The sequence below is a fragment of the Poecile atricapillus genome, chromosome 6 (genome assembly GCF_030490865.1).
Source record: "Poecile atricapillus isolate bPoeAtr1 chromosome 6, bPoeAtr1.hap1, whole genome shotgun sequence".
Lineage (NCBI taxonomy): Eukaryota > Metazoa > Chordata > Aves > Passeriformes > Paridae > Poecile > Poecile atricapillus.
In genome coordinates this window covers 35555069-35575250 of record NC_081254.1, presented here as the reverse complement: position 1 = coordinate 35575250, position 20182 = coordinate 35555069, and the positions used below count along the sequence as shown (strand labels likewise).

General features: G+C 40.1%; 1 protein-coding gene across 1 annotated transcript; it reads left to right on the top strand.

Annotated features, from left to right (window-relative positions):
* The first annotated feature begins 403 nt into the window (after nt 1-403).
* Nucleotides 404-20147, top strand: DHX32 (DEAH-box helicase 32 (putative)). Its single transcript, XM_058840832.1, has 11 exons — nt 404-673; nt 2319-2509; nt 4039-4411; nt 6089-6334; nt 8452-8551; nt 8668-8826; nt 15677-15868; nt 16803-16952; nt 17940-18130; nt 18958-19139; nt 19881-20147. The coding sequence occupies exons 1-11, from the start codon at nt 404-406 to the stop codon at nt 20071-20073; spliced, it is 2247 nt and encodes a 748-aa protein (XP_058696815.1). The 3' UTR covers nt 20074-20147.
* Nucleotides 20148-20182: the final 35 nt, after the last annotated feature.

Below are 20182 nucleotides of genomic sequence, written 5' to 3'. Positions count from 1 at the left end.
ACAGCAGCCACAAGGTCAGGCTCAGCTGCTCTTCCCAATTATTCCCCAGCCTGGACAAGAGCAAACACCGGGACTCCAGGGCTGGACTCAACGCTGAAGTGCAAAAGCTGCTCAGCTTCTCTTCTTGGTTTCATCGCTGCCATCTGAAAGATTTTGGGTGATTTTTATTTTTTTTTTTTAATATATTTTCTTGAGCCTCACTGGGGTTGCTAAACCACCCAGAGTGGCACAAACAGCTGGACACTGAGCCTGAACTTTTAAACCCAAGAGCTGTGAAATACTAATCCTGGAGAGAGGCAAAATGGATCTGCTCAGGTTTAGGGGGCCAAAATGATCAATCAGCACACAAAGGACTCCTTCCATCACTAATGTGCTTTTGCTGGGACTAATACATGTAAGAAAAATGGAGTTTTTAACCTTTTCTCCAGAGAACCACTGCTTTTCAGAATTACTCAACAGCAGCGATGGGGATGAAGAGGAAATACTTGTCTGTGGAGAAGATTTAGAGCTTAATCCTTTTGATGGCTTGCCTTACTCCTCCCGTTATTATAGGCTGATGAAAGAGAGAGAAGAGCTTCCAATATGGAAAGAAAAATGCACTTTCATGGAAAGTTTGCTTCATAATCAAATTGTGATTGTGTCAGGAGATGCTAAGACTGGCAAGAGTTCCCAGGTCAGTACAGTGGATTTGGTTGGGGGTTTTTTATGTATTTTTAAAACATCTAATGAGGTCTGAATTTCAGAGTCCCTATAGCAATTGTGATCCAGGTATTAAGGCCAGAAGGGGAAATACAGAAGGTGAACAAAGATTAATGCCATTAAATACAGACTTAAAATATATTGAACATTTTAATAACTTCCTTCAAGCACTCAAAAAAAATGTGCAGTTATTTAGTGTTTTGGTTCTGATTAGTGCTATATCAGGAAAGAAATACAGGGGACTTGTCATAAGATAAAGTGAAAAAAACTCCCAGGGAATGAAGAATTGAAATCAGCAGAGCTGCTTCTCAGGGAGAATTCATGGTCTTTCCCTCCCTTCAGCCAGGAGCAAATGTTTTCTCCAGCAGCACAAAATTACTTTACAAAACTCATGTTAAAAGAAATCACTGAAGCCAGGATTTCAGCTGAGTCTAAGTACACAAACATCAGTCAGGACTATGAAATTCTGCTGTAACAATCTATAACAACTCAGATCTGTTGTCACAGCGAGTAGAAAAGAATTTTCAAGTAAGTGCTATCAGCCAAAATACAATTGTTTATGACTGGGATCAGGAGAAAAAATTCTTGCAGGTAAAGCTGAAGGATAATTACTGTTGCAGGGCATCTCATAGATCCTACAGACTTTGATGCTGGACACTTCTAGAGATCACATGTTGAACTAGAGACATCTCTCCCTGAAACATCCTGCATTTCCATAGAAGTGATCCACACCCAAATAATTTTTGGAGTGCCGAGTTTTTACCCCTAGTTACTGGCTGAAATTTACACACAAAACACTTGTGTAATAGTAAACAATTTGCTAAGAAGTGTTAGTTTTTAAATTGTCCTTTAACAAAGCCAATTCTATTGAACCTTTAATAAGATGTAGCACATTGCTGGTTGGTTTTTAAATATTTCTAGAAATGCATATAACTATACAGAAGTAAATTATATGTGGCTGTGGCTCTAAACATCTAGGTTTAGATGTTGGTTAAATGAAGGATTTGAAACCTAATACATCCATTAAAATATTATTTCTAATGCAATTTTAATTTCCCGTAACAACAACACATGGATATTTTCCAGTGTTGATGTTATGTAAATATATAAATTAGGGAGCTGCTGTGTAAGTTCCTGGAGCAGTTCAGATTCAGTTATGTGTTTGCAGAGTAATTCATCTGAAATTACAGCTATTGGCTGTGGCATTTGCCAGTTTGAAATCCTGGGATAAGTTTTTTTCATGGATATGATGCTGCAGGAGCAGGTTTGCTGCCGAGCCAGCCCTGAACACTCCCGCACCGACCTCACTGGATCTATCAGCAGTGGATCCATCAGCGCTTGCAGTGACCCTGCTGTCACCTGCTCCCCAGAGGCCTCTCCTGCAGCAAATCCCACCCAACCCGAGTCCAGCTGAGCAATTCCCAGATAAATCCACGCTGAGAATTTAAGAAATTCCAAGCGTTGACACGGGTCAGTGCCGCGCGCGGCGCAGGCCCCGGCGAGCATCGAGCGCTCGGCTCGGTTTGGCTGTTCCACACGGCTGGAGAATTCCAGCGGGTTGGAATGGCGGGGCCTGCCGGGGATGTGGGGCGCTGATGGCGGTGTTTTGCTGTCCACAGGTGCCTCAGTGGTGTGCTGAGCACTGCCTGGGCCTGCAGCCCCGCGGGGCCGTGGTGTGCACGCAGGTGCTGCGCCAGGCCGCCGTGGCGCTGGCCCTGCGCGCCGCTGACCAGATGGACGTCAACCTCGGCCACGAGGTCGGCTACTCCGTGCCCTTCGAGAGCTGCTGCACGGCCGAAACCATCCTGAGGTGTGTGCCTTTGGAGGCCTTCGGGCTGAGGGGTGGCTGGAGAAGTTGGCAGCTGACAGCACTGTGAGCTTGCACATGAAAATCAAGGCCGCTTTGTCAAGTTGTATCATGTTTTAAAATCGCAGGGTGCGCTGAGCTGGAAGGGATCCCACAAGGATCATCCAGTCCAGCTGCTGGTCCTGCATAGACACCCCAACAATCCCAGTCTGGGCATCCCTGGGAGCACTGTCCAAACTCCTGGAACCATTCCCTGGGGAGCCTGGGCCCTTTGGGGAAGAACCTTTCCTGATATCCGACCTAAACCCCCTGACACCGCTCCAGCCGTGCCCTCACAGAACACACGTCAGTGCCTGAGCCCCTTTTCCCCTCATACAGAAGTTTTAGACTGCAATGAATTCTCTCTTCTCCAGAGAATTTATGATTAAACAATAAGCACTAAAAGGTTTGAAGTAATTCTGGGGTAAATCATAGCAGAGATTTAAGTGGGGTTACTGTCCCCGCAAACCTTCATTAAGCACCTTGGTGACCTCTTTTTTCTTTTCCTCTACTTTTATTTTTTTTTTCTATTTTCCAGGAGTGTTCATTACCATTAGAGAACATGGGATAATTTTTCCCAAAGTAAAGTTAAAATTCCAAAGGAACCAAAATACATGGCTAGAAGAGGGTATATCCAGCAACAAGAGGAAAACAGTATCCAGGGGGATTTTTTGAGAGATAAGAAATACACTTAATGTAGTAAGTACAGGCAGGTGACAGCAGCAACAGAGGGATTCAGCTTTTGAGCCTCCCAGGAAGTTATGAGAGTTATTTTTCTCTTGTTCCTTAACAAGGGAGGCACAAACTATCACATCTAGACCACAAGATTTTTACTCAGCCACTGGTTTCCAGTGGAGAAGAGGATACTCACCATTTCTGAAAATCAATTTCCACCTCTCTTCCTCTTGCCTGTCCTTTCTGTGGCTTAAACCTCATCCTGCAGCAGAACTTCCTGTGGCTGCTCCTGTTGAGAGGGAGATGAATCCCTTCCTCTCGCACATCAAAACCTGTTTCAAGAACTCCAAGTCCTGCTGAGCAGCACAACAAAAATAATATCCTTTAAAAAATACTGTCAGCAGCAGGGACAGAAGTGAGGAGGGCCTTATGGTATAAATTAATTGTTCATCTTGGTTCTGGCTCTGCCTCAAGTGCACCTTTCTTTTCCTCACCCAAAAGGATTTGTTCCTGGCTCAGGAATTGTTTATGGCATGTGATGGAAGATGAACAGATGATTTCAGGGCAGAAGTATTTCTGCTTTTGCCTGGAGCATCCATTTCCACCACTGTGTCACTGAGTCACATCAGGTTTGTAGCTACTTAAGGAGAGATTTAAACATGTAACTGAGGCTGTGATATGTCTACAAAATATTCACTGTTCTTACCAAGTCTTCTGTGTCAGAACAGAAAGAACCAAGCTGCCCCCAGGACACTGAAAGAATGTCTTACAATGATAGTCCAAGGAACTTGGTGGAGTTTTGTGTGTCCGTGTTGCAGGTACTGCACGGATGAGATGCTCCAGAGGGAAATGATGTCCACTCCCCTTCTGAACAGCTATAGTGTCATTGTCTTGGACGATGTGCATGAAAGGACCGTGGCAACAGATGCCCTGCTGGGCCTTCTGAAAGATGTCTTGGCAGCCAGAGCAGAGCTGAGGCTGGTGCTCCTCACTGTCCCCCAGATGTGCAGCGCCCTGCAGGGCTTCTGCGGCCGCGTCCCCGTGATCCGAGTGCGGGGCAGGCACCGCGCCGAGGCCGTGTTCTCCTGCAGCGCCCACCAGGACCCCTTCTCTGCTGCTCTGAGGCTGCTCCTGGAGATCCACCACACCAAGGAGAGGGGGGACATCGTCGTCTTCCTGGCTTGTGAGCAAGTAAGGCATTTACCTGTTCTCCTTCTGATTTTAATCAGGAAATGTGTGGTTTTATACACCTATAAATGTGTCTGACCTATAAATGTCTTGCTGCCACTAGCTAAGACAGCAGATGTGCCAGCAGGATTTATAATTTCAGGGTTTTCCTTTAAAGAAGTCATGGCCTACATAACACTGTGGTTTATATGCATAAAATAGCTGTATAACACATAATTTTTGTGTAGTTACTATCTGTATTTTCTGTAGGTTTAAAGAAAGGCCACCATCCTTCTGTTTTATCTTGAACCTCCCAAGGAGATTTTTCCATTTGGATTCTTCTTCCCAACCATTTGTGTGCACAACAGCAGGAGGACAGTGTTACTCCAGAGGTGTGACAGAAAATCCAGGAATCTGCATGGGCTTGGCCATTCTGAATAGTGACACTCTCTGTAGACAGCAGTGATTCCCTAAATTCACTGCAGGTCCTTTAGAGCTGTCAAAACAATCTGACAATCAATGAAATATTTCAATCTTTGTGATTATTACAATTATTTTCCTGATAGCAATCCCCAATCTTCCACTGTGTGTCATTAAATCTGCTTTAGAACAACAAACTCACCAGGAAATAATGACTTTTCACAAGCAAAGATAATTTACCATAAACTACCCAGGTGTGTTTGCTGCTTTTCACTGTTAAAAGGGAGACAGATATGAAACACTTTTAATAATCAATTTTAGACCTTATAAATGCCAATTTTACAAATGATAAAGCAATGAATTCTCTGTATTAGCCCCCATATTTACAATAGATAATGTCACAGAGAAAAAACACACTCTTTCCATTTCAAAAGGTTGGGAAGAAAGTTTTATTTCTGCTTAAAAGGGTTTTTTTGAGAGGTAAATTCCTCACAAAACTAAAACAGGAATTTCTTTCTTGCCAAGAAGAGATAACTCATTTTTCTCCCTCACAATGAACAGAACACTCATTACGAACCAGAACATCCCATGAATTCTTGTTTAACTGTGATTTAAAGTTTCATATTGGTAATGGTTCACTGTTCTCAAGCACTCAACTGTCTTTTAAACTAAACAAAAATAGGAATTAACCAGGAACATCAGGATTTATGAGCTGCCCCGCTGCCAGCCTTGCTATTAGATGTCATTCTTGTATCTTTATAACAATTTTTATAGAGCACTTTCGACCTATAACTACTGGAAATGTAGTGTCACTCTCAAAGAAAAACTCAGTCTGGCTTTTCAATTTTGCAAAACATTGGCTAATAAAAATGCTTTTAAAAAAAATTCCCTTTCAGACTGAGCAAGCCCATGAATTATTTTCGTGTGCCTTTCAAAAAATTGTGCTGAACAGAAATGCTTTCATATTAAGCCCCCCCAACAACAAAACACTAAAACAAAAACAAAAAGCTTTTACAATTCATATCCAATCTCTGGATTTGTAAATTATTTTTAAGGTGGTGATTCATCAACACAAGTTAGGGACATTTTATTGACTTAATAAAGTCTTTATAGAGTTTATTAATCATTAGGAGGGAAAAAATCAAACTTTTACAATACTTATATCTCCTTGAATAAAATAATTAAGGAAAAGTAGGGAGGTTTCTGCATATTTTGGTCATTTAAGGTGTTGTAATTAAGAATATAATAATTTCATGAGAAAAAAATGTATTTCAATTACAGGAAATTGAAAAAGCTTATCAGATGATCAGGCAGGAACAATCCAATTTAAACCCTGACCTTGGAGAACTCATCCCCATCCCTTTATACCCCACCAAACAAGACCTGACTCCCAAAGTAACTCAAGACAAGCAGAAATGCTGCAGAAAATACAGGAGGAAAGTACTGCTCACCACCAGCTCTGGAGAATGTTTGATCTGGACTAAAAACGTGACTTTTGTCATCGATGTTGGTGTGGAGAGAAGAAAGGTCAGTGAAGGGAACCAGAAGAACTTTGTCAAAAATAAACTCTGCAAAAGAGCTTTTTCAGGGCAGGGGAAAGGGAACTGTGCAGCTCAGATTAATGTAAATAGTCTCTAGAGGATCACAGGTTTTTCTCTTCTTTCACAGCATGGGTTCTATGATATTTTAAACATGTAAATTAATAGAATTTAAATAATATTCATGGCCATCTCACGTGAAAACTAAGCAAGAAATCACTATTACTTCCCAAATTCAATCAGGAATCGGATTTTTGAAGTTTCTAAAGCCAGGTGAACGCTTCCAGTTGAAACTGCCACTCATTTGGGCACCAAACCAATGACAGATTATTTGCAAAATACATCTCACCTGAGCTCTGGCCTATCAGTCCTAAATCTCTCTTCAGTATTTTATACATAAGCAAAATACAATCACTTCTTAGGCACCTATTGGCAGATCTCCAAGTTTAGGAGATCATCCTCATCCCTTATTAAATGGCTTAGTAATTGTTCATACAGGGAATCCCTATTTTTTCAAGCTGCTTGTGCTCCCTCCTGGACATGTTCTCCCATCCAAGTACCTCCAAATGCTGCAATTTATCTAATTAATACTTAACCTTTTCCAGTTCATTTGAAGTTTGGCCTCATTTCTTGTTTTCCACCCTGGGAAGGATTAGTGCAGCTGCAAAAAAAAAAAAAAAATAAAATAAATAAAAAAAAAAAACTCATTTATTTCTCCAAAACTGATGTCCAAAGGAACGAGTAACTGTAGGAATATGAACTGCAGAGCTGCATTACTACAGGTTTTTGTAACTGTCCTGGTTAAAATAAAAATTCCAGAAACAGGCAAAAGAAACAATGCCATACATGTCCTTTCTATAATACAAGGGGGAATAACCAAAATTGTAGTTAAGTATTCCTAAAATTTTGGAGCAGGGATCATTAATTCAGATTGGCCTTGCAAGTAGTTCAGGGAAAAGCTTGTGAAACACCAGTACCTTTCATTTTCATTGCAAAAATCTGTCATTTTAAAAGGTTTTTAACTGGGAATTATAAACTAACTCAGTCTCAAGACAAGCAAAAAATCAGTCACAGCTTGGAGAGCCTAAAAGCAGGTTTCAATTAGACCATGCTTATTTCTTAAAGTTATTCCTACAACTGCAGTTTTCTGGGATGGCAGAAATGAATTTCACTCCCATGGTAACCTGAAGCCCAAAGCACAATTCAACAAATTAAAAATTTTGTGAGTTTAAAATACAAAGCAATGGGAACAAAACAGATCCAACAGTCCTGATAGGTATCAAATCACCTCTTTCAGTGATGCAATTTTTTGCCTTTAATTCAATTATTTTGTGTAGTCCTGTGACATCAGTTCACTCTCTGTGGCTCAATGTCAGCTGAGCACAGAGGGAACAGGAAAAGTTCAGTGCAGAGCAAAATCCCACCTGAGCCTTGCAGCTGGGATACATCAACAATTCACCTGCAGGAGAAGAACATTTTGCCCTGCACTGAAGGATATTTTATCTCTTTTTTTAAATGAAAATCCTGCTTAAAGCAGATAGAGTTGACTCAGATGACAGGAGCTGCCTTACCCAGGCACTTTTATGTCTTGCAGGACATTACAGACTTGTGGCCAGAGCAGTGAGTGAATCAGCTCCTCAGCTTAATCAAAATAAAGCATAATTAAGCAAAATATAAAACATGGCATCATATATCTCTAATACAGCCCTCATCTCTTGTAATTTCAGTATTAAGACAAAAATCCAGAGTTAAGACAAAAATCTAGAGTTAGGGAACAAAATGCTATCAGAAAATGTTGGGATTCTGTCACTGGAAGAAATAAATTATCTTTTTTGATGTTTCTCTTGATGACACCATTTTCTGCTTTAGTAAGGTACATTTCTTCAGGAAAAAAAATACATTTATCTCAGAGCACACTTAGAGTGAGTGCAAAACATCTGTCAGCTTGTCAGGGTGCTCTCCTTTCCAAGCTGCTGGGAAAAATAGAAATGAAAACTGTTGCTACCCTTTTTGTAAAATGAACTAGAGAGAAATTCAGTACAGACCATTCATATTTTTGCAGCCCTTGTGTACTTATCTGATGTTTGATATCTCTTTCATTTAAAGGTGTACAATCCTAGAATCAGAGCAGACTCTGTTCTAACCCAGCCTATCAGCCAAAGTCAAGCAGAGGTGCATAAACAAATTCTGGGCATGTCTCCATCAGGTAGAAATATTAGCTCAAAATTTAAATCCATTAGCTCAAATTATTAATACAATCAACGTGGCAACACGAGGAGGAAGCATTTTTAAAAAGGGTAATTCTCCTGAATTGTCTTCCAGGGAAAATCTTCTGCTTGTATCCTGAAGAATTTACATATAAGGAAATGAAGCCACAAATTCCAGCTAAAGTTCAGGAATCCAACCTCACCAGCTTGGTCCTGTTCCTGAAGAGGATGGACATAGCAGGCTTTGCACACTGTGACTTCATCAGCAGCCCAGGTAAGAGGATGCAACAATTTGTCATATTTTATTATTATTTAAGAAGTTATTTCCAGGTTAATTTTGCCCTGTCACTCACAGGATTGCTTTTTTATTTAAGGACTTGTAATAATATCACCCTGCTTTTCCCATTTACCTGCTACAGCAGTGCTCAATAGCACTTAAAAAAAAAAGACTATAAAGTATCTGAATGGAATTGGAATGTTAAAAAAAATAAAAATCAATATTCCAAGTATCTTCTCATCTAGCTCACATATTATTTTCCTGCAACCCACAAAGAAAATTTGTGCCCTGTTGTACAAGGTGTTGTACAGATATCCAACAAAATAGATTCCTTTAATCAAAAGTTTACAACCCAAATAAAGCACTGTTGTTACCTGGGGGATGTGAGTGGAGGAAATGAGCTTCCTCCTTATCCTCCAGCATCTCCCACCTCCAATTTACAATGGGCTGTTCCTTAAGGACAATATTCCTTACAAAATAAACCCAAATACACTTTCAATACTGGGCAGGGAAGACACTGAATTTTGAGGTAAGAGTGTGAAGGAAGTTGCCTTTTTTTCCCCCCCTAACTTCATAATTTAGGGTTTTTTCTATAAAAGGATATTTTCCTCTGTTCTGGCTTATCACAAAACCCAAGTGTCGCTGCAGATTCTGCTGTTGCTTTGAAGCTCATTAAAGTGGGGGAAATAGCCCTGATTTCATTGGTTTGGGGATTGCTGCCTTCACTCGTGATAATTTTCCAGTGCAAACAGGAAAAATTTATATTATCCAGCCTTTCCTTGTGCTCAAACACAAAATTGGAAAGATCTCTTCTGTGTTGTTCACTGTAATTAATCAGTAATAAAGTGTTAATTCTCACTGTCGGATGGTGCAATAGAGGTTAAGTGAAATTTTTAAGAAAAATTTATTCTACTTTTCCCTTGTGTGTCTGTTTAGCAGAAACATGCCTAAAAGAAATAGGAAAAAACCATGGTCAGTCTGATGGTAATGAGTTCAAAACCAATGAGAATTGGAGTATTTTGGCCTTGTGAGTGGCATCTCCTGTGCTAAATCCACAAAATCTGCATGGAAAATTCTTATGAAGTCCAGTTTGCTCCCACTCAAATTTAAAATGTATTTTACTATTAAAAAAATACATGGTAAAACATATTAGTGTTTTTCCTGGATACGAACAAAGTTCTACTTGAACTGTAGAAGGAAGTAGTAAAATTATATGAGGGAAAGCATTTGGCATTTTTGGATTTAAAGGCACAATGGGGACAGCATTTAGAGAGAAGGAAATGCTAGATGCACATAAGGGTTTCACAGATGCAGGAACTCTAAGGTTTGGCTGTATTTTTGGATAATGCAGCTGAAGAAAGAATTGTCCTGATGTGTAAAAAATTATATAGGCATCTGATGAGTGAATGAAATGGCTTTACTTGGATAGACATTAAATATGACAAAACTTTTGCTGACTGGATCAAGAGTGTCAGGTGAAGGTATTGTATAGTTTTAGGAATCACTGAACAGTGGGTGGAATGTTGGATGAACTGCTTGAACAAAGGAAAAATCCCAAAAACACTTCAGGGGTGCTCTGAAAGGAGAGGAGAAAGTCTGCACCATTTCCTTGTCTGCTTCCTGCCTTTCACAATTAAACATTTGAGACAGAAATTTCATGATCCAGCACAGCTCTCCCTTGATCCAGGACACATCACACATCAGCTTTCTTCCCACTTTGGAGCAAGCAGGGAACTTTCTTCCTACCAGCACTTGGACTGATCCCTACACAATCCCCCAGAGAGGAGTGTGAAGCTCCCACAGTCAGAACACAGAGTTTGAAATGCCTGCTGTGAAATTCTCTCAAAGAAACTGAAACACCAAAGGGAGAAATTTGTCAGGGGACTTGTGTTAGATCAACTCACAGAACTCAAAACACGTCAGGCTTTCAAGCACACAAACACAAGAATGGTTTGGGCTGGAAGGGACCTTAGAGATCATCCAGTTCTGCCATGGCTTTGACTATTCCATGGCTCTTCACCTCCTTCCTTTGAGTAAAAGGAGTAAAACCATTGCAGCATCTCTTGTGTGCCACAGGCTTTCCCCTGCACTGTTTCTCTCCAACAAACATGCTCAGCTTGTCTTTGCAGTTGAAACAGAGGAAGGCTTTAGGGGTTTTTAGGGGTTAGGTGAATTTCTCCTAAACAAAATCAAGTTTTCACTGAGTAAGACACAGGCATGAGCTGGTGAACAAACAAATCAGAAGGAGACCAAAATTCATAGCAAGAAGTACTTCTCAGTCTGTTTTCTACACTTGGAGAACATGCAGCAGATAAGAAACAAAAATTACATCAGTAAAACATTTCATTTCTGCTCAGCAACAACGTGCACAAGGGATTTTTTTCCTTTTTTTCTGCTGCTCTTTGAGGAGAAATAAAAGCCTGGATTAAGTCTGACTCATTACTGCATTATGAAAGCCACAAACATGTCAGGCTTACAGCTGCTGCATTTAATTCATGCCATAATCAAGAGGAGCAAATGCAGCAGAGCTTGTTCTCCTTTCTGGAATTCGTGAGCCAGAGGAAAACGAATCTGGCACTGCAGCTCCGAAGTGCATTACTGGGATTCCTGTGCCCCTAGAGCAGGGATGTGGTTACATTTTCATCAGTTCATCAGATAGATCTTTGCTGGGGTTTATAATGGGACAAAAGAATTCCAGTGCCATAGATGGCAGCAACATTGAGTACTCTTGTAAATCACTGGAAAATCCTTATTTAAACTAAGTAAATCATTATAAAGATGAAGCCATGTAAAATTTCTCTGTGGAATCAAGGGGAAAGCATTTGCAGATTCTGCATTCATCCAGAATTTCCCTAAACAATTTTCAGATTAAAGGATGTGTTGACAGTCATGACATTTGAAAGCTATGCTTTTACAACCCCCTGGAGAATATATTTCTAGAAAATTCAGAATAACAACAGTTGTATAAATTTATGTAATTTCAAATTGTTTCAGAAAAATAAATCGTTGGCATATCTTTACTGGAGATTGTCAAAGACAGAAACTCAACGCACAATGTAAGGTCTGTCAACAGAGATCACTTCAGGGCAGATTTATTACCTTAAATTTACTTGTTAATTCTTTGATGTTTTAAATTCTGGGTTTCATCAATTAAATGATGTGTGCAGACATTATTCAGTATATTCTGTCAGGATGGGGCAGGTCAGGCCCTGGCACAGCAGGGACCATCACCAGCCACACTGGAGGAGTGATGAAGCAGCTGAGGGGAACAGAAAGACTGCAAAGTATGAGTTTGGGAAAGGAATTTTTAATGATCAACTATCATTTCAAAATAATAGTTATAGAACTGGTGGCTTCAGAGCAAAACAGACACATAAAAAATCCTGACTCAGAAGGTACAGGGGGAAAAAGAAAATCAGAAGGAAACCTGCACGGAGAAACTTGTGCTTGCAGAAGAAAAACCCTGGCATAATTTGAGGAAAACTTGGCAAAGTCTCCTCCATCTTTTCAGTTTGCTGTCCAAGGAGCAATGTTAGAAACCAGCAACAGCAAACACCATTCCCCAGGACTGTTCTCCTTGCAGTAATTACTTTGGCAGCTCTTTCTGCTGTTCAGCCCAAGAGAACCTGCAAAACCCGTGGTGTGCCAGGCAGAGCATCAGCTCTTTAAAGACAACATCCCTTCACCTGACACCCATGGCAGCTCTTTTTAAGTTATTCCCATGGAAGGAAAATATCTATCAAAAAAAGGTATTTTACATACTCAGCATTTGCAGAGCAGGAGACCAGAACACAGGAGCTGTGGATCTCCCAGAGAAGCACAAAAGAGCAGTTAAATGAACTATTAAAAATCATGAAATGTAAGTTTTATTCTTATCCCTAATATCCACTTATTACAGAACTTTGACCAAATCCCTAAATCACTTGCTTCCTAATGCAACAAGAATAATACTTTTGAAGGTATTTGCTCACACCTTGCTTGCATTTCAGCCATATGGGATGTGGTTCTGAAGACTACAGGTGTACCTGCCTTTGGAGACACAATTTACTCTGTTCACATCAAAGTTACAAAAATATGAAACCAAGAATATAATTTTAAGTAGCTTGGAACTTTCAGATAAACTATTCCAGTGCTAACAATAACATTAAGTTATATATTTGCTTTGCTAAGCCTAAGAAGGATCAAAAGCAGGATTGGCATTTACATAGAACTGGTCAGATTTCTTGAAACAAATCCAGAGCAACCCAGTCTTGAGCAGCCAAAGAACACAGAGCAGGGAAAGAAAATATTGGATTAGGAAATACCTCTTAAAATTCCAGGGATGTGGCAGCTTCTTGTTGAAAGCACAGGACACATGTTGAGAGGTTTTTTGAACTTTGCTCCTGTGAAAGCAGCAGTGGAGTAACAAATCCTCGTGGTTCACACCTCAAGGCAGCAGTGGCTGGTGCTGGCAAGAAGCCCTAAAAAGCTCTACTCTGCTTTTTTATATTTGCTTTTTTACCATTCCTTCACCTGCTCCAATCCACCTTTACTCTCTTGTCCTTTCCAGAGCAATAAAACTCCAGGAATCTTTTTTTTCTTTTTCTTTTTTTTTTTTTTTTTCAGAACACTCATAGCAAGACAGGGAAGTAATTTGTGCTTATAAATCTCAAGACAACTAACTCTAGGGCATAAAAATGCAAATTACTGATGCTATCAGAGGGTTGAAATTGGCTGCCATATAACCATGTATTTTGTGAGCCCTAGCACAAACTACTTTGTTGACTTCTGGAAAATAGCTTTCCATGATCTCCTAGTAATTACTACACATCTGAATGACCCTATTACTCTCACTGTATTTTCAATCACTGATTTTTATTTCCTGTCACTGACTCGTATTCATCATCAGCTGCTACTTCTCATTTCTTTAAAACTCCTAAGTATTTTCTTCTCAGATGCTTCAGCTTTTGCAAGGGCTCATCATTTATCCCATTAAACCCCACATTTCTTATAACAAATGTCCTCTCTAGATAGAATTGTACAGGCAGAGGGAAGAACTCTGAGACTGAAGTGAAGCAGGTCCACAGTTTTAAAAAGAATTTACAGGTTCCTAAGAGAATTTGTCTGAAAATTGGGTGTTTTAAACTTAACTGACGTCACATGAGCAGATTTAGATGCTGGAGAAGTTCTGGAAAAGCTCATGTAAGGGGAATTAATAAGTTATTTTTCCCCTTTCAGACATAACAGAACGAGATTAAAAACAACAGGTGCTTGTTTGCTTCCTATTTTACTTTCTCCTTGACTCTAAGTAGTTAATTCAGAGAGATGGCAATGAACAGTTCACTACCAATGAAGTCAAAACCTGATTTCAAGATTTTCTTGCAGAATGTGTGGGGAAAATGTGGCTAAATGTGACCTAGCAGCTAATTACAGCCTTGCTTTGCTTTTAGTCTTGCTGGTGCCATACACACTCCCACTCTTGATAAACACAAGAAATTATTCCCAGCCATCTACTAATGAAGATCCAAGTGCAAATGCACCCCCTGCCTGTGTGGGCAGCTGTGGTTGTGGTCTGGTTATTTTATTTAGGGTTTTTTTTCCCTGGTAATAAATGGGCTGACAGCAGCCCACAGGAGCTGACAAATGGCCAGTGCAGCTTCCCAGGGCTGGGGATGAGGCCAAGTCCTGCTGCAGTGGAATTTCTGCCACCAGCTTCAAGGGGACTGGAATTTAACTTGTTATCCATAAAACTGAGAAAATATCAAGCAGATCCTTAGGCTGGAGTAAGGAGAAAGTTGCTGCAGTGGTTGGAGAGCAGTTGTGAATATAAATGAACTGGTACCCATGAAAGATACTGATCATTCAATATAACCTGGAACAGAAATCTACCTTGGAAAAGAGCTGGGAGGAAAGAACCTTAAAGAACCTTCACACTTCAGGAGTTCCCAAATTTCCACCTGTGTCTTTCATGCTCTGGTGACAATTTTTTGGAGTGTAGGCCTGACAGCTTCAACTTGTTCCCTCTCTCTCAGCCCCCAGAACTGGAGCCACATAAAGCTCTTCTGTGCTTGTTTGACCTCCTTTTATCACCATCAGATTTCCTGCAGACCTGCTCAAGTTCTAATTTTAAGTGTTGATTTGCTTAATCCTGTCCTCTCAGGACATTTTCCTATATTCCCTCATTATTTTTGCTGCTTCACTGTTCTCACTTCTACCTGTGGAGGTTGTGAGGAAGTTATAACCCACCCTAAGAGAAAAGTGAACATTGAATTTTGTGGAGTGAGAAAGTACAGCCAATTTCTAGGGAGACATTTTCTTTTACCACATTCCCATTTTTCTTCTGGTATCATGAGAACCTATGTAAAAAAATTATAATAATTAAAAAGGCAATGAAGAGAACTCCAAATACCTGCAAGAATAACAATGATAACTCCTGTAAATATCAGAGTATCTCCTCTGGTTAAAAAAGATCTTTCCTAGACCTGTTCTGTATCTCAGCACCCCTCAAATGTGACCATCCCTCTTAAAAAAGAATGAACACAAAAAAAAAAAACCACCTGAAAACTGCCAATAATGGAAGCAGTTTTGGCAGAGTCTAGGGGCTGAGGATTGTGTCTGGGCTTTTGACAAAAATTGTTCTGACATAAAAAGTATAAACAAAATGATTTGCAGCTCTATAATTTTTACCTCTTATTTTCTTCCTCCAGAATTTTCTCAGCCTTTCATTCATCCGTTACTTTTTGTTCTTAATTGCAGTCAAATTAAAGAAGTATCATTTTCCCACAGCTGAAATATTATAATGAGAATTCAGCCATTCATTCCTGTGCAGCCACTCTCAAGAACTGGATTTCTCTTCCCTTTTCCTCAGCTCCTGAAAGCCTGATGCAGGCTTTGGAAGATCTGGATTATCTGGCAGCGCTGGACAACGATGGAAACCTGTCTGAATTTGGGATTATTATGTCAGAATTCCCCCTGGATCCTCAGCTGTCCAAGTCACTGCTGGCTTCGTGTGAATTTGAGTGTGTGGATGAGATGCTCACCATTGCAGCCATGGTCACAGGTACTCCAGGATCACTGCAGCCCTTGTGCACAAAAGCAAATTTTTTTTAATTCTCATCCTGCTTATTTCAAGTAAATTAATATATTTGGCTGTTCAAGTCCTAACTGTAAGGATACAATGAAAGCTAAATAAAGAATTCCCACAGAGAATCCAATTTCCAGGCTTCAGCTGCCCATTGGCTGCCTCCCTTTTGTCAGAAACTTCCCTTCAAAACAAAACTTTCTTATATTAACCTACATTTTTTACAGATTGGTGCAGCAAAATAAGGGAAGTTCTAATTATAAAACAACACTGAACTGTTTGCCTACAAAGAATTACTTTTTGATCTTGTCTCTCTACTTCAAATATTTTATAAAACTGACATAACCTTGAAGTCCTGGGCAGCAAACACATGAACCATAGGATATCAAGCTGTATGAGTTGTTCTCCTTGTAGGACAACTTTTTATGCCCAAACTGGGTTGATTTTTAACTTGTGATAGTTATTGGGTTTTTTAAGTATATATAACAAATGCAAATGATTGAGCATAGCCACAATTCAATTTTAGAAAAGCTCAACCATCTCAAAAGTCACAAAAGTAAAATGCACTGGAAAGCACAAATTTCAACACAGAAGAGCAAATTATGGCATTAAAAGATGCCTTTTTATAATAAAGAAACCATGTTTGATTCTGGCTAAATTAGGTTGTGACTTTAGGAAGCTTTTTGGCATCAGCCTGGGAGAAAGCTGCTCTTTTGTGTTTGCAACACACATTAACCAAACAAGACTGGAAGGACACCCACAAAAATAAACCTTTAGTGAACGCAGCAGGTTCAGTTCTTCAGCACCGATACAACAGAGGGGGTTAAAGGCAACCAAGGAAGGAAAAACCCAAAAACACCAGTGGGGTTTTGTGCATGCACCTCTGTGTTTTCATCACTGTTTTTTTCCTCAGCTCCCAGCTGCTTCCTGCACGCCCCTCCTGGCACAGAGGAGATCGCTCGGAGCCGCTGGCGCCGCTTCTCCCACCCTGCAGGAGACCACTGCACCCTCATCAGCATCTTCAACGCCTTCAAGGCAGCCACTGCCAACCCCACACAGCCAGGTAAGTGGGCTCGAGCCAAAATCAAGCACTCTGGGATCTGTTTGGAAAAAAAAAAAGCTAAAAATCTGGTGATTCCTTCTAGAATTGCTGATATGTAGGGAGAAATCGATGGGAGTAGCTATTGCTGATGAATATTAATTTACTAATTAATTCAAAGTGTCCTAGGACAGCGTCTCTTACCCAACAGGGATCCATAACCACTATTCCAACAGTCCTTTGAGGTGGCACTGTGCAAAACCAGAATGATGGTTCCTCCTGTAGAAGCACAAAACCCAAGTTTGGGATGAATAAAAGGTGTTGAGGAAGGCCTCGAATCCCTCAACAGCCCAACAATTCTAGTGGGTTTTTGATAGCTGTGAGCTGAAAGGAAAATTTAAGGGGGAAATGGAAAGTAGTAAAGTCTACATTTGCAGGAACACAAATAAAAACCAGGGGACTGCAGAGCAGCAGAAGCTCATCACTGCTTTTTCCTGTGCTCAAGCATCCTGCTCTGGTTCATTTAGCCCAAGTCCAGTGCTCAGACAGCAGAGAGATAAATTTGCACACATTGAGTAAAAACTTGAGACAGGAAAGCAGGATTGTTTCCTGTTCAGTCATGTGGAATGCTGAAGGGAGCTCCAGGAGAACCAGTGCTTTACCTGAATGCAGGATCAGCACCAGCACTACAGGTGTGATTTCAGCTCCATATCCTGGCCTGAAAAATACAATTGCTACTCATTCTCTGGGAAGTTTTACTCATAACACAGTAAAGAAGGGATCTGATTCAGGAAGAAATAGCTGCAATTCTATAAAACTAAGTGAGGATATCAAGAATTGCCCACTTACTTTGTGAGCTGAGCCTAAGCTGTCTGTATGGCTCATTACCAGAATTTTGGATATTTTCTGCAGCAGTGCAAGAGCATTTATTTCACAGAGCAGCACCTCTGTGGATTGCACCCATCAGTGAGATTCTGCTTTAAGCCAAAACACTGTTTTTTTCCTCCACAGACTTCAGCACTGAGAAATGGTGCCGTGAGTATTTCCTGAGCTGCTCTGCTCTGAGCATGGCAGGGATGATCAGAGCCGAGCTGGTGGAGATCATGAAGCGCATTGAACTTCCCATTTCAGAACCAGACTTTGGATCAGAAGAAAATCTACTAAGCATTAAGAAAGCTCTTTTATCTGGTTACTTCATGCATGTAAGGAAAAGCACTGTGGTTTCATTTTCCTGCACTGTTCAATTATCTGGAATGCTTTCAGAAAACTTAAGTTCATTAGTGAAATCTCTTGATCAACAGAAAGGATAAAAGACATTTTTTTTCCTATTGTATCAAACACTTCTGCCCATTTCAGCCTTTTCTCTGGGGTTCATCTCTGACTGCATGGAGTTCACACTCTCCACAGCAATAAGAAAACTGCCAATATGCTTTTCACTCAAAGAACTCTTCCACCTCAAAAAAACTCTTGAATGTGCAATATTCTTTCAGGAATTCTTTCCTTTTTAAAGGTGAAAATTGCCTGGAAATAGAGAAATGACTTGGATATATTTAGGTGTGCATAACAGACAGCTTGTCTCATCTCAGGAAGGCACTCTAACTGTAATTGTAAATGTAAACTAGATTGATTTACTCCCACTTGAGTCCCCAGGCTTTTCTTCACATCCCCGTGCTCCATCTCAACACAAAAATGACCTCTCCCAACTGCACATTTCATGGCCTGACAGATTGTATTGAAAAGTCTATGAAAAGTGTATCTGCTAAAGAATAAACATTTATATGTTCTCACACAGACCCTTCAAAGCCAAACTCAAGATACTTTTGTACTTATTTGTTGCAGCTTCCTTTCAAATACAGACCAACATTTTAAGTCTCATTTCAGGGTATCCAGTCCCAAACTTTCCCACACAAACTTGGGAAGAGGTTCCAGTTGAAAGTATCTGAAGGGAAGTTTAATTTCTGATTTAAAACTAATAAGCACTGATTAATTAAATAATGGATAACTCTCCCCATTGTTTTGTTTTTTTTAGATTGCTCGTGATGTGGATGGCTCAGGGAACTATTTAATGTTAACACACAAACAAGTGGCCCAGCTCCACCCCTTCTCATCCTACTACAACAGCAGGAGGATTCCAGAGTGGGTTTTATTCCACGAGTTCAGCATCTCAGAGGGCAATTCCATCAGAGTTGTCTCCGAGATCTCCCCCCATCTGTAAGTGAACTGTGATGCAACCGCTCCTTCACTCCTAAATCCACAAAAGCATCACTTTGGGAGGATAAAAAATAAAAAGGGAAGATCTGTGTGCTCAGGCACTCACTACTCTCAGCAGTTGCCAGTGTAAGTGCAAGCAATTGAAAAAGCCCCCATTATGAGCTGCAAAAGTTTCTCACAAAGTGGAATATACAGAAGAAAAAAAAATAAATCAGAGTTAACAGAGCAGTGTACTCACACATGAATCCAGCTGGAAAGTTCTTTGTTCCCTGAAAACCTATTTTCCAGCAAATCCTTTTCTTCACATTTTTTTCTGTACCCAGACAGCTGAACCATGAACTGCTTATGGATTCTGGGAGAGATCAGAGTCTGCCTTCTGCAAAAATCTCTTTACACAAAGAATATACATTTCACTCTCCCAGCTTTTCTATTTCCCATATTTATAGGAGAGTTTTTTTCATAATGTTATTGAACCACTCTGTTCTAAAGCAGGGAAATTCCTATTTAATGCCAACATTGGCAACTGCATTGCACCTCAAGTGCAGGCTGAGGATTTCCAGTGCAAGGCTACAGAAAGCACAAACTCCTACTACATCTTGCAGAGAATCTTGGATTCTTGCAGAATTTTGGGTTGAGATATCAACTTTGTAGCTTCTTTTAGATCTGCCTGGAAATAATTATTAAAAATTATTTTAAAATTCTATTAAAAATTAATCATGTTTTGTGTGATTTCCTCCCCAGATTTGCAGAGCTGGTACCTCAGTATTATTTCAGCAATCTTCCTCCAAGTGAAAGCAAGGATATTCTGCAGGAAATGATCGATCACTTGGCACCTGTTTCAGCCAAAAAGGAGGAACAGAAAATTGCCAATGACAGCAAAGAAAATGAGGAATTTCCCCAAACTCCCACTGAGCAGAGATGTGTTATTCAGTGAATTTAGAATGAACCATCACATATTGGACAACAATAAATAAAAGCAATATATCCATAATACATCCCTGCTTTAACCCATGTCATTATTTTAAACTTTTGACATAAATGTA